Source organism: Rhincodon typus, chromosome 30 (assembly GCF_021869965.1).
Source record: "Rhincodon typus isolate 14 chromosome 30, sRhiTyp1.1, whole genome shotgun sequence".
Classification (NCBI taxonomy): Eukaryota; Metazoa; Chordata; class Chondrichthyes; order Orectolobiformes; family Rhincodontidae; genus Rhincodon; species Rhincodon typus.
In genome coordinates this window covers 29,038,960-29,054,183 of record NC_063361.1, presented here as the reverse complement: position 1 = coordinate 29,054,183, position 15,224 = coordinate 29,038,960, and the positions used below count along the sequence as shown (strand labels likewise).

Below are 15,224 nucleotides of genomic sequence, written 5' to 3'. Positions count from 1 at the left end.
CCCCACACATACACAGATACACACTCACACCCCCACACATACACAGATACATACTCACACCCCCACACATACACAGATACACACTCACACCCCCACACATACACATCTATACACTCACACCCCCACACATACACAGATACACACTCACACCTCCACATGCACGCACACACACACATGCATGCCCAACACACCCACACACAGGTGCATCTCTCTCTCTCTCTCACACACACACACAGTTTACACCAGTTCAGAAACAATATGTGCTCCTCACTAACTCAGGACACAGATTTACGTTCAGTCGTCTCAGCATATACCAGAAACGGACCTTGAAACAGTCTGATCCTTAGCTTGTCAGCAGTCGTGGCACCTATAACACCTATCACACCTATCATTATCTGTGTTACCATATGTGTCACTCTTGCCGACCACAAAAGTTACTCGAACTATTTCCCTGGTGTTAAGAGCTCTGACTTTGGAGAATCACATCTAAACCACATCCTTCCATTCATACCATCTACCTCTAATTTAACAAGTTAGCAATAAAAACACTGAAAATAACATCTTTATTCTGAAAATGCAAAACTGTTATTTCATAAAGGAGTGATTACCTTTAACAGCCCTCCATAAACATTATACAAGTGAATCCAGGATGGATCTAAGACACATGGACCAGCAAGGCCACAAGATCATTTAACAATTTGTACTGAGTTAACTGAGAACATATAACTCATAAAGAATTGTATCTACAGAGGAATTAGTCCCTTATTAGCAAGAGGGAACTTACTAACAGAGTAAGGCAAGATGATAAATAACATCAGTATACATTTTTGTTAAAAAGGTAACTTTTGTGATCTCAATGATATCTTGTTTTAGATCCCATTCATGTACATTTCATCAGTGGACTAAATATTCACATGGACTAATATGGACATTTAAAAAAAAATCAATGGCAGTCATCATTTCTAACGTAAAGCACAGTCAGGTTTTCTCCCATTGAATGGATTCAATTTCCCTGCTGCATCCATAAAGCCTCTCAAGCTCATATAAAATTTCCTGTCTAGGGAGTTTATCAGTGAAGGAACTAATTCACTAACTTTGTCCAAATGAAAAACTTCTAAAATCTTAAAATATAATTCCTGACGAAATTTGTACTGCCTGGGTGAATTAGAAATAGGTTTTACAATTCAGTTATTTGTTAACATTTGCAAAAAGAGCAAGAAAATGTGTCTTGGTATTGATCATGGTCACTCAAAATAAAATCAATCATAAGGACCATTGGAACCAGCTGAGGACAAGCTCAGAAAAGCTTCCCACAGTCAATTCATCAAACAAATTGGGAAGGAATGTTTAATTGAAAGCCAAGCAACTCCAAACATTATATCTTTTCATTTAACAAGCTTTCGTGGAAAATGATCAAAAGCATTCATTAGAAACTTCTCAGATGTTTGTTAATCTGCAATGGGGAGATCGTTCTGAGGGAGGGTCACTGAACCCAAAACGTTAATTCTGATTTTTTCTTCACAGATGCTGCCAGACCTGCTGAGGTTTTCCAGCAACTTCTGTTTTTGTTGGGTGAAAACAATGTTGAGATTAAAATGATCTCATTTTTTCAACTTCAACAGAAACATCCATTGTAGATCAGAAATAACAGATTAGAAAATGTGGACTTCCAGCTTCTCTTCTGACTGTTTTTTAGAATACATATATATTTATTAAAGCCCAGTTTATTTTCCCATTTGGCTCTCTTTTACCTACACTTCTCTATGATGACTATTCCCAATATTTTGATTCCTCCCTGTTCACTAATGTGACAAATTGTGTTACTTGCCCCATTCAAACTCCTACAGGGTTGGCATAACTCTCATCTTGTTCTCTTTCCTTTAATGCTCTGCCAATATACCATCTTACATCTTCCTGTACAAGTCATAAGACCATAAGAAATAGAAATAGGAGAAGGCTGTTCGGCCCCTTTAGCCTGCTGTGCCATTCAATTGGATCATGGCTGATCTGACATTCCTCATGTCCACTTTCCTGCATTTTGCCTATAATTCTTGATTTCCCTCCTGATCCAAGAATCTATTTATCTCAGCCTTAAATATACACATGGAGTCTGCCCGCACAGCTCTCTGTGGCAAGGAATTCCAAATCCTTCATGATACCACCTTCCAAAGCTCCATGCTGATTGAACCTCCTGTCCTCTCTCTTTCTTTATTCTCTCTTGATTACAATCTCCTCATCCTGGTGCCTTCGTTCTCTGCTCAAGCTCTCCTTGACACTTCACCTTCAATTCTCCTTTCTGCTCACAATCACTTCCTTCACATTTACAGTCTACTCTCAGCAATAACCGTCTTTTCAATCTCATCATGTCTGAAATCATCACCATTCCAGGGCTTAATCACCAACAAGGATAGTATCACTCATCACTTCTGTGTTTCTTCTGCCCATTTCCATTAAATCTTCCACAACTCATCATCAGTTCATGGAATGAAGCTCTCTCACTAGCTCTCTTGCTAAATTACTCTTGAACTCTTTCAACTCCATGGACCCTTTGTCCATCATGATATTTGATTTGCCTAATTGCTCCCCTGCTTCCACCTTTAACACCATCTCAGGAAATGCAAGAACATTATGGATTTTTTTTGACTAAATGATTAGATAGTCCATGCTGAGCAGTCTCAGCTCCTTCTTCTTCTACTCTTATCTCCCAGTCAATCATGCCCTGATACTCTGCAGTTTCTAACCAATTACCACACACTTTCCCTAACTTAGCTTCCCCAAGATCAATGTCCTGTTCCCTTGATCCTCAACCTATTCAAGTCCACAACATCCAACCCATCCTCATGACCCCCATACTAACTGTAATTGTTGTTTGGTCCATTTCTTCAGGGATCTTCTCTCTCCCTCTTAACAGTATTCTCATTATCTCCTTTTTAAATTTCCATCTTCAAGTCACCCATCTTGTCCAACAACTATCCCTAGTCCAAACAACTCTTCCCCTTCCAGCACCTTTAAATCTCCCCATCCTCAGAGTTCCATGTCCATGACAAAGTCCTTGCAATCTGGATTCTGTGCTTCTCAATATATCCAGAGCGTTTTAGTTAATATCTTCATTTCTCACTATGATGCTTAATGCTTTTATGTCCTAATAAAACTCTCCACAGTATTTGACAAGGTCAAACATATCACAAGAAAAAGCCTTTCACACAATGAGTGACTACCATCTGGGATGCACAGTCTCAGAGTGTGATGGAGACTGGTTCAATAATGCCATTCAAAAGGGAATTGGATCATTGCCTGAAGGGAAAGATTTGCAGGGTTACAGGGATAGGGCAGTGGATTGAGGGTGGCTAAATTGGTCTTGTCAAGAGCCATCACAGTTGTGAGAGGTTGAATGGTCTCTGCTTCTGTGCTACAACAATTATATGATTCCTCCTCCATTACTTCATGTTGTTCCATCTCAGAATATTATCTTATGAAAAATGGGTTCTCCCTACATTGTAACAATAACATTCTGAGCGCCCTGAGGATCTAGCCATTCACTCCTTCTCCTCTTCAGCAAAATGCTGCCCTGAGTGATACCATGTATGGGGGAAAAGGTTTGGTTTCTATATGTATGTATGCTTAGCAAACATGGCTACATTGCATCACCACCAGTCCTAAATCTCTCTTTAATCAACTTGTTGTGACACATTAGGGGAAGATGGGACTTGAACCTAGGCCTACTGCATCAGAGGTAGGGACACTACTGTTGTACCACAAGAGCTCTCCATGCACAACCCTTACAGGAAATCATTCAACTCATCACATTTGTGATGATTCTCTGATGGACCTATCTACCTATCCTTTGCAATTTTCATTTTTCATTCAAATATTTATCCCCTTCCTTGTTAAAATCATCTACTTTGCCTGCTGTTTCCAATACCAAATTTCATTCCTTTACAAATACCTACCTGAATAAATATTCCCATTTCTTCTTTTGATGATGATCTTAACACACTTATCTAAACTGGAAGTAAAGAATTCATGTCGGTATCTCCATCAAACATTGATCACATGTTTTCCTTCCTTTATCTCTGCCTTTAAATTAATATTTTATTTATGGTTTTAAAACAGATACCATATCTATTTACATTACACATCTTGATACATCAACTTTACTAACTCTTTTGCAGTCTCATTGAATTTCCCATTGATGTTTCCTTTATTATGCATATTTATTGTCATGTTCTGCTTTTTAAAATCTTCTTTTAATTTCCTGCCCTTTGCTTATCCAAATAATTCCAATTTCTCCTACACCAATTTTATTCCTCATGTCAGGATATTCAGTTATCCTAAGTGCTGTGAGGAAAGGAAAGTTTGGCACTTTTCTCGATGAATGTTGACGAAGGAATCAATATCAGCCAAGACACTGGAGGAATCCTCTCCTGCTTTTCTTCCAAATAGCACCATGGGATCATTTCTGTCCTTTTATGGTCTTTATTTCAAAGAGCGTGGAGTTTGAAAAAGTGGAGGTCTGACTAAAATTATATAAAACTCCTATAAAAGGCAATAATCGGACTACAGCTGGAATACTGTAAACAATTTGGTCTTCTGTCGAAGGGATGATATACTGACAGTGGCGGCAGTGCAGAGAAGGTTCACTAGGTTGATCTTGGGTATAAAATGATTGTCTTATGAGGAGAGCTTGTACTCATTGGAGTTTAGAAGAATGAGAGGTGAGCTTACTGAAACATTAAAAAATTCTTAGGAGGCTTGACAGGGTAGGTGTGGAGAGGTTGTTTCCCCCCTTGGGAAAGTCAAGGACCAGACAGCATCATCTCAAAGTAAGGGGTCACATATTTAACACTGAGATGAGGAGGAATTTCTTCTCTCAGCGGGGACTGAATCTGTAGAATTCTTCACCAAGCGGACTGTTGAGGAGAGGTTGTTAAGTATGTTCAAGATTGAGATAGGCATTTTTAATCAGAAAGACAATCAAGGCTTATAGGAAAAAAGCAGGAACGTGAAGTTGAGAATTTTCAGATCAGTCATGATCTCAGTGAATGGGAGTGGACTTGATGGGCTGAATGGCCCAGTTCTGCTCCTATGTCTTATGGTACTATGTCCACCTGAGAGGGCAGAGTTAATGTGTCAGGTCCAGTGACCTTTCTTCAGAACCTGCTTTCTCTCCATAGATGCTGCCAGACCTGTTGAGTTTCTCCAGCAATTTCTGTTTTTGTTATAGTTTCCTCATGTTTGCTCACCATTCTGTTTTCCAATGACCCAACTGAATTTTATGTGGGCGAATTCCATGATTTTTTTTAAAAAATCCTATTTGGAATTGGCTTTTTCTTCTCTTCTATGGTTTTGGTCCTTTATAGAGTTTACATTGAATTTGTATTCCATCATTCCTTTCGTTTCCAGTTAATTTTCTTAAAATTTGCTATCATTTGCTGATAATTGGAAATGAACGGGATTGAGAAATAGCTGAGTAATCAGGATGTACCTAAGACAACGCTCTATATAAAGTGCTGGTGTATGTATTTATCATCATTGGGACGAAGCTCCTCCACTCCCACAAGTTAACCTACCACAGCACAGCAGGTCCCTTTCAACATGCATGCTGTCCTTGGTAAGTATTAAATCGACCAGAGAAGGGCTGGTTTATTAATAATTCGCTTTACTTAGTCCAAAGATAGAGAAAACTTCGTTAAAGTTATATTACCTGCTTCCTCATTGGCCTGCCTTGTGATGACGTGAAGAGGAGACGGGAATAGAGGTATCCAATTCGAGCCAAAGCTGGAGGAATGTGGCAGAGGGATTGTAAAGTTAAAGAAAGAAGAAGAGATATGAAGTGAAAGAGATTTGCAAGGAGTGAGATAATCAGCCAGGAAAGAGAGAGAGGGTTAGACTCAGCGCTAGGCTTTATTGCTGAATGATGTCTGCTCCAAGTGGCCCCGTTAGATTTCTAACCATAGTCTTTCTGTCCTCCCTAACGCCCCAGCTCTCTGGATGGTGCACTCCGTGCTGACAGCTGGTACTGTCTCGGCTGCACCGTTAGAGATTTCGGGGGACCAGACACCGCCGGAGTTCCGAGAGGGACTGCAGAGAAACAAGAACTTTGTGTTTCAGATCTGGACGAACGTTCAAACTCTGCTGGATACCCACGTGAGTAAAACAACAGCGCGGCGATTTCACGCTTTTTGGGTTCCCGTCATTTTCAGCCTCTCAGTCCTTGTTACAGTGTATCAGTTAGACATGTAGCTACATCGGTAAGGGATACAATTTGGCCAGGATGAAATCATTTTCGGAAGGGGTCAGCATTAGAAGCAACAAAAGGAACAACTTGCGAAATGCTTGTGATCTGTATCGACTTGGGTCGTAAATATTTGGACAGACGTATCCAGAATGTTGGTTACGGTGCAGTCCCTCATGACTGACCCCCATCCCGGACAGCGCTCCCTAACTTACAGCGTGTTTCGGAGCTGAACTTCAAATGATTAGCGTTGAGTCAAAACTGCTCCAAAATACTAGACTTGAGATTCATCAGAGCAACGATTCTCGATTCAGTTTCGTTTGAACTATAATCTGGCCAAAGTTGCTGCAGACAGAGACTCGTGATCCGTTTGGAGTGAGTTTACTTCACAGCCATAGAATAACCAAGATTTAATTTGGTGTCGGTTGGCTTTGCATTAGTTGATCTCAGTTCAGCTTTATTGTAAAAGATGCTGAAAGCTGCTGACAGCAAGAAGAGCAAAGAGGCTCTGAAGGAAGGTTACTGAACCAGAAACGGTAACTTTGTTAACTCTCCACAGATGCTTTCAGACCCTGCTGAGTTTCTCCAGCATTTTCCACTTTAGTTTGTAATCCCTCGGGTTCCAGCTGCTTGGGTTACCTAGCAGTAGCTGATAGGAAGTGGGTCGCTAAGGGCAGCATCAGTGAGAATCCTCGCGGTTAAACTGTTACCCTCCACCCCCAACTAAATAAAAGACCCCCTGTGGAGTAACACCCCAGTGATGAAGGGTTCTGTGAATCTCGTTGCTGCTGCTGCAGTAATATTGAATGAAAGTGAAGCAGATATACAGTCAGGTGCAGTAGGTCATAGGTCCTCTGCAGTCGTTTTACAACGTGAAGGGGATTTTGGCAATATTCCCCAGTTTTACCAATTAGGGAGGATTCAGCAAACAGTGTAATAAGGAATCTTGATTTTGAGTGGATGGTGAGGAGATAAAGGAAATTTTCATGTCCTTGTCTTTTTGGTACATTTATGGCCCAGTTTTTAATTTATTCATTCGCTGAATGAGAGCGTTGCAGGCCAGGCCAGTGTTTATTGTCCATCCCTCATTGCCCAGAGAGTTGTCAGCCATATTGCTGTCGGTCTGGAGTCACTTGTAGGCCAGACCAGGCAAGGACAGCAGTTACCCTCCATAAAGGACATTAGATGGGTTTTTCCACCAATTGACAATGGATTCATGGTCATCATTAGATTATTATTCACAGATTTTTTTTATTGAATTCAAATTCCACCATCTGCTAGTCCTGCAATAATATCACCTGGCCACTGCCTCCCCAAGGCACTCACACAACACTGCCTGCTTGGAAAATGTTTCAAGTTTTCAGCCAAAGAGCTAGTGAGAATGTATGAGTAACCCGTAGGTTGTGTTTTAAGAAAAGAGAGTGAATTTGATAAAAGTCAACTGAGGTGATTCATTGAGACATATAAGATCCTTAAGAGACTTGACAGATTAAATGCTGATGTTTCTCCCCATGGGAGAGTCTAGGGTCAGAGGGCATACTCTCAGAATAAAGGAGCACCAATTTAAGACCGATATGAGAAGGAATTTCTTCTCTCAGAGGATTGTGAATCTTTGAACTCTTTATCACAGAAAGCTGTTGGGGCAGAGTTCTTGTGTATACCTGAGGCTGAGATAGATGGATTCTTGATTATAGGGGAATCAAGGGTTACAGGGAAAAGGCAGGAAAGTCGACATGGCAGAGCAGGGTTGAGGGACCTAATGGCCTATTCCAGTTCCTGACTCTTATGGTATTAATTCTGCTGTTTGCTGAACTCTACCTACACTAAAGTAACTGGGAGTATTGGAATATAATGTCCTCCATTTTCAGTGTCAAGATCCCCTTCACACACAGGCACCTTCACAGCAGTGTCCTAAGAATCCCTCTTGCACGGTTTGTACAAACATTGCACCTTCTCTGTAGTAAGTACTGTAATAATAATGGCTCAAGGTTTCCAGGAATCATCTTGAGGCAAACCACGCATAGGAGCATGGATCATGAGTGCTGGCAACCGACCAGTGGGGCACAGGACAGGGTGGTACATCAGGATCCAATAACTAGAGAGTCTAGTACTGTTTGAGTTGGGAGCAAGGCTCGGTGCCCAGGCAAGGAGCAGCAGCTAGATCCTTGATTTCTGTCCCTGGCCCTGCCAATTGTACATCCACATGGCCATTACAGTGCAGGCTTGGACAGTGTCCAACTTCTTGAAGCATCACAGCCCAGCTGATGCTGGTAGCAGTCAGTGGTGACACACAATAATGGGCAGCGGTTGGCAAAGTAACGCAGGGTGATTTCCCTCTCCTTGCATCTTAGGAAACTGGGGGCAGTTGTATCATCCCACTTCTGCTCAGAGACTTTGTTTACAGATCACTGAGAGAAACCAAGACCATTGTGGTCTCTGTATGTCAGTTTCACCCATATGTTGCATTTATCTACAGAACAATAAAAACTCATGGTAATAGTGTTATATTAGTGTAATAATAATGTAATATTGTAGTGTAATATTATAAACTCTGATGGAGCAGAAACCATGCTGTCAATTACATAACCCTGTGGATCCAAATCACAAATGATTACAGAAGCTGGAGCTTAAGATGTGAATAGGCAAAACTGAGGTGTCATTGTAGCTCAGTGGTTAGTGCTGCTGCCTGACACGGCTAGGGACCTGGGTTCAATTCCACCCTTGGGTGACGGTCTGTGTGGAGTTTTCACATTCTCCCTGTGTCTGTGTGGGGTTTGCCCTGGTTTCCTCCCACAGTCCAAAGATGTGCAGGGTAGGTGAATTGGCTATGCTAAATTGCCTATAGTGTTTAGGGATGTGTAAATTAGGTGGGTTATAGGGCGAAACTCTGAGGGTCAGTGTTGACTTGTTGGACTGAAAGGTCTGTTTCCACATTGTAGGGATTCTATGAAACTTTGGTACCAAGAATTTAGCTTAACTGATGCTTTGTAGGCAGTGCGTCCTACTCCAGGCAGTTCTGGTGAGTGGAGAGGAAAGCTCTGGTCACAAAATACTAGGCTGCAATGCAATATTGTAGGGAGACAACACACTTTCCCCTCCCCAGTCATATCCACCTGGTTCCCCCGGCTATAAGTCAGGCTAGCAACCCGTCTGTATATTAAAAAGAAGGACCCAATTAGAGAAACACTCGAGCAGAAATTTGTTGGCTGCAAAACCAATGAAGAAATAGTTTTGCCTAATGTGGAAGAAATAGCAGTCAATTTTTGCAGCTAACTTGGCTTTTCTGTCTTGTGACAGAGATTGGAGTATCCATATTTGTATGAAGATCAACTGGGCTTGTTGGCAGAATCCCAACACCTAATGTCAGTTCACCTCAACAGATGTACCCAGACTGGATTCCATTTGGTGAGTAGTATTTGAATGTTATATTTTTAGGGTTGGACAGGTCAAGTTATCCATGTTAAACACCAATAAATTGGATGGATACATATTATCAGAGTTGTGTTCACATGGTTGAACCCACTCAAATTTAAAAGTTTTGGTGTACAAATGGTGCAATGTAACTTTTTGAACGGCTGAGCTATATATATTTCTAATGCAAAAAGGTAAATTCCAAGACAGGATGAACAATATAAAAGGAAATTCAGCAGTTGTAGCGACAAAATACTGCTGGATGTGCTCATATTTTTGTTCACTGTTTTATCACTGCAAGTGAAAAATCTAAAATGCTGATCATTTACCTTATAGACTCTGTGTCTTCATGACTCAGTGTGTTCATTTTATTTGAAATAATACAGATTTCTCTAGCAAAGAGCTAGCATGGACATAATGTGCTAAATTATTTTTTAAAATTCATTCTTTCTGGATGTGGGCGTCACTGGAAAGAGAATTTATTGCCCATTGACAATTGCTCTTGAGAAGCTGGTGGTGAGCCACTTTCTCAAATGCACCTGAGTAGCTTGTCAAGCCATTCATTGTTGCTGTGGTCAGATGTCATGTGTAGGCCCGATTGGGTAAGGATGGCAGATTTCCTTCACTGAATGTCAGAAGCGAGGTGGGCATTTCACCTTCTTGAGCCTGGCCGACCACTCAATGAGACCACAGCTGGTAACTTAATATACCTGTTTTTGCTCCTGATCCCTCAATATTTTTAATTAACAAAAATCCATGCATCTCAGTTTTTTAATAGTTTAATAATTGATCAATCAATTGCTATTTTCAGAGAGCACTTCAAACTTCTACCAACCTTTTTGTGTCAAAGTATTCTTCATTTTACTCCTGAAATATCTGGCTTTAAGTTTAGACTATGGTTCCTCAACTCCTCAACCCGTACAAATCTATCTAAACTATTCCCTTTGCTATCTTAAAAAAACTCTGAACAAACCTGTCCTTCTAAATTTCAGCAAATACAATCCTAGTTAGTTTAATTTCTCTACGCCAGGTACCATTCTGATAAATCCAGGCTGTGCATCCTCTTGAGGCCAGTGGGGGGCCCATTGTACTCCAAAGTCTAGTCTAACCAGGGCTTTGTATAGCTTAAGCCTGACTTGCTACCTCCCTGTATTCTGAGAGTGGTGAACCAGATGCGTTTATGTGGGCACTATTATTGATCCCAGATTTTATTTTAGGCATATGTAATTGAAGTTAAATTCCTCAACCACCATTGATTACAGCATGGACATAATGGGCTGAAGGGCCTCTTTCTGTGCTGTAATACTTTGTGATTATTACTCCACTTGCACAAGAACAGAACTCCAGTTCTATTATACCCATCAGTGGTTCTACATTAGTTTTATAATAGAACCTGTACAGTATTGAGAGAATTTCTAAATTAAAATATAATTAGACTGCCATTAGAAGATGAAAGGCAGTTTTCTGTAAAGTTGGTTATAAAGTAACACAGCAGGATTCGGAGCCCAGTACATTAAGGTGATACATGAGAGTTCTAAAACATTTCTATGCAAAATTAATGACTGCTTGCTATCCTTTTCCCCCAGGAAATGTGCCTGTTTAACTTGACTACAGTGCTGCAACAGTACCACAGCTACTTAACAGCACACATTGAGAGGAACCATTTGGGGAAAATGCTGCAGAAAGTCGAAGATTTGCGCCTGGATCTCAACAATCTCAGACTGAACATTGAGGAACTGGTGAGTGTATCTTCTCTTTTGTGCACCCTTTTATTTCCATCCTTTGGATGAAACATATTTCAGGACTCCTATCTTATTCCAGGTGTTATACAAGCCATTACATACAACATTGTTCAAACCAGAAATCTCATATTTTGCAACCTGTAGTGACAGGTTGGAACTCTGTCATGAACACCAAGAAAAAAAGCTTATTGTAGTTTGCTGGCATTCTCAGAAGCTGGGGATATGTTACCACCTACACATACACTATTGCATATCCTACTTGACATAATCATTGAAAAATACTCAGAAGTATCTTGTAAAGTTCAACAGGAAACTGACCAACAACACCCATGTTTCCTCATCAGGTGATTCAAACCGGTAACGCTTTGCATGTCAAGTGACTTGTAGTAAAGTTGCTGTACTCTTGTGACTATTACATTTCATTGTTTTTGTTTTTTTTATATAATGCCCAATATTGGAAAAAGAGAGCAGGTTACTCTGCATCCAAAGTGAATGAGTCACTGGTACAAAGTCATATATCTTAACATGATTTCTGTTCTAATGTTGATTGAAGTTTCCCTGCCATTAATAAATTTAAGGCTGAGATAGAAAAATTATTTGTCTTTCCTCGGATATGGGGAGTGAATGGAGCTATGACTGAATTGAACAGCAAAGCAGGTTCAAAGCACCACCTGGTTTATTTCTCCCTCCATATCTAGTGTTTCCATTCACCAAAATTTATGTCATTAATAGGGGGCAAAAATAATTACTAGTACACTAAGGATAACTCCCTTGCTCCACTCAAAATGCTACCAGGGAATCTTTTACCTGAGAGGGCTGGTTGAGCCACGGCATAACATTCTATCTGGTATATGGCATTTCTGACATTGCAGCACTCCTACAGTTCTGCAGTGGAGTGACCACCTAGATTTTAGTGTTCACTTCTCTAAGCTGGGCTTGAAATCATTACCTTTTGACTTGGATGACAGCATTATCTATTGAGCCCAAACTAATATTCAAGGAATTATCCCCTGGTTTTCTGGCCAATATTTGTCCCTCAATCAATGCTGAGAAATTCAAATTATCTGATAATTATCAAATTGCTGTTTGTGGGATCTTCTATTGCAAATTCGCTAACATGTTTCCTTAAAGCATAATGGTACTTGAAATACAGTGGAAGTCCATTACAAAGTGTTTCAGTATACCACAAATTCATTTATAGCACAGTGATCTCATGAGTCCCAAAAGAGGGAAATCTTCATTCAAAACTTAATTTTGCGAGTTAAAAATAGAGAAAATGTAAATTTTCTTATTAAGGCAGTGCAGCTGCAAAGCAGTATGTTTTGAACGTTTGCATTATAATAGACTTCCACTAAGGTAGATTTTAAACTTCTAAAATAAAAGCAAAACACTGCGAATGCTGGATATCCGAAGTAAAAACAGAAAGTGCTGGAGAAACTCTGCAGATCTGGCAGCATTTGTGGAGAAAAAGCAGAGTTAACATTTTGAGTCAAATATGTTTCTTGAGATTCACTTTCTGGTTTTTTTTTTTAAAGTTATTTTTAAAATCAGACATGTGCTTAATCTAAAATCACATTGTTTAAACATGAAGATGTGTGCTGCCTGGATCTGCACTGCAATTCTGTAACAGATGAATTATTTTTTGTGTAACAGATGCACTTTCTAGATGTCACCCCAGCACCCACTGGAATTGAAGTGCAAGAGCTGAACTTTGCAAACGACTTTCTGGAACAAGTGGCTGTGCGCCGTTTACTGAAAAAACTGAAAAAGTTCATGGAAAATATTTCCCGTGTTTTTAGTTTTGTTTTAGGCAGAATGTAATGTGTTTAAGCACTGACGTCAGATGAGGCAAGTGCACATCATTCTGTGTAAAAGCCTATTGTTGATGTGTGACAAGGAAATAAGGATATATACTTTGAAATTAGTTATATCAGAAAGGGGACTTAGTATTTGTTTTAAAAATGCTGTATTTAATTTATAATTTATACAAATGAAAATTTATTTCCTCAAATTTTAAATTATACAAACAGAAAATGATGCAACAAATATTTATGCAATAGGAAATGTCTCAGGGACAACTTGGGATGTGTGTTTTTTAAAAAAAGTGCAGGGCTAGGAATGAGAAAATCAAAAGATCTGAGAGCTTGGGTGGAATGCGAATGAACTTTTTTTACCCGTTGAAGGATTATATGCATCACTGGCAAGATCAGCACTTGTTGCCTATCCCTTTGAGAAGGCATTGGTGAGGAACCTTCTTGAAACACCAGCAATCCATAGGGTTAGTGTAGGTACAGCAAGGGAAGTGTGGAGCATGCAGGAAGTGATTAGAACTACCAGTCTGATAGGTAAGATTAAACATTGTGGCCACAGAAAGGTAAAGGAACAAAGGTAATCTCAGATTCAAAGTTGAGGTTATTCTGACCATGCTGATTTCCCTGAGTAAGTGTCAACTTAGACTTGCACACTTACATCCTGGAGTGGAACTTAAACCTTCAAACTTAGCTATAAGAGCATACCATTTTATCTGAAACTGAAAGCAAATTTTTAAAATATTTACTGTCCAGTTTTCAAACTTGAAAATATGTCTAAGTATTCTCCACTTCTACTTGAAAAGGAAATTTAACATGACCTTTGGCACTAGTGGAAATCTGAGCCAACTGTCAAAAATGGAAATTAAAGAAATGCTTTTGACCCTTTGCAGAGTTGCATAACCTTTGATTCTACTCATGAAGGGTCAGAAGCAGGAAGACAATTCGACCTGGACTTCCTCATTGTTGCAAGAGATGTGTTCCACCCACTGCTTTGGCGATGTTATGATCCTGCCCCAACTCCCTGTGTCAGGGTTGATCATAGAGAGACCCCACTGTCTCCAAGAACTGAAAGTTCTGGCAGTGAGGTAGTGAGACCACTGTTGTAGAAGTTCATTTGGCAGAGGGAAGTTGAGATGGAGGAAAAGTTGCATAGCAGGATTGAAACCAGGCTTTGGCTGAGCTCGAGGTCCAAAAGATTAGTGTTTAGAGCTTAACTTATCAAAGGAGCTCAGCACTCATATTTTGGACTCCAATGCTGAGTGAGTCAGCAAAAGAAAATCTGGTCCATTTCCTTTGGTCTCTCTGTGCTCTATAATTTTGATAAAATGACAGTTATTTAAGAGAGTAAAACATCAATGCAGCCAAACCCAATGTCAATCTTTTCTAATAACGAGTTCGGAGATCTGGGAATACTGTGACTTTCAAATTGTTGAAAAAGACATACACATTCCAAGATATTTATTTCTATTCTTAATTTATATTGGAGATAATTTTATTGCTATTTATTTGATATATTTTGTAACATGGATGGATTTAGTTTTTTAAAAAAATAACGTTTTCTAAATAAATTCCTATATTTTTCACAATACTTGTGGTTATTTCCTTTGTACTATTGATATTAAGGTCAGAAGGTCTAGGAGCAGATGAAGGCCATTTAGTCCATTATGTCTGCTCTGCTGTTCGATGAGTTCATGGCTGTTCTGATAATCTTCAAATCCACTTTCTTGTCTTTTCTCTAAACCTCTTGATTCCCTTACTGATTAAAAATATATTATTCAGCAACTGCTAACATCCTGCAAGAGAACTGGGAACCATCATTTGCAAAGATGCTTAGTAAGTTGAGGGATAAGTAAGATGAAATGTCATTTCTCTCGTCACCCACCAACTGTGGCAGAGAATCAAAGCCAGCTTCGTAGGGCTGCTATTGAATCAGAGATAGTAGGAACTGCAGATGCTGGAGAATCCGAGACAACAAGGTGCAGGGCTGGATGAACACAGCAGGCCAAGCAGCATCATAGGAGCAGA

The 15,224-nt window shown here is 39.8% G+C and overlaps 1 protein-coding gene across 1 annotated transcript; it reads left to right on the top strand.

The window, feature by feature from the left end:
* The first annotated feature begins 6,332 nt into the window (after positions 1-6,332).
* On the top strand, positions 6,333-14,778 carry LOC109930463 (interleukin-6-like). Its single transcript, XM_020529943.2, has 4 exons — positions 6,333-6,389; positions 9,533-9,640; positions 11,233-11,385; positions 13,042-14,778. Exons 1-4 carry the CDS (start codon positions 6,333-6,335, stop codon positions 13,207-13,209), a joined length of 486 nt encoding a protein of 161 aa, XP_020385532.2. The 3' UTR covers positions 13,210-14,778.
* Positions 14,779-15,224: the final 446 nt, after the last annotated feature.

Coding starts and splice junctions, on each gene's coding strand:
- LOC109930463 (XM_020529943.2), top strand. CDS start 6,333: ATGCTTGTGATCTGTATCGACTTGGGTCGTAAATATTTGGACAGACGT. Junction 6,390..9,532: donor TGGACAGACGTATCCAGAAT/GTTGGTTACGGT, acceptor GTCTTGTGACAG/AGATTGGAGTATCCATATTT. Junction 9,641..11,232: donor CCCAGACTGGATTCCATTTG/GTGAGTAGTATT, acceptor CTTTTCCCCCAG/GAAATGTGCCTGTTTAACTT.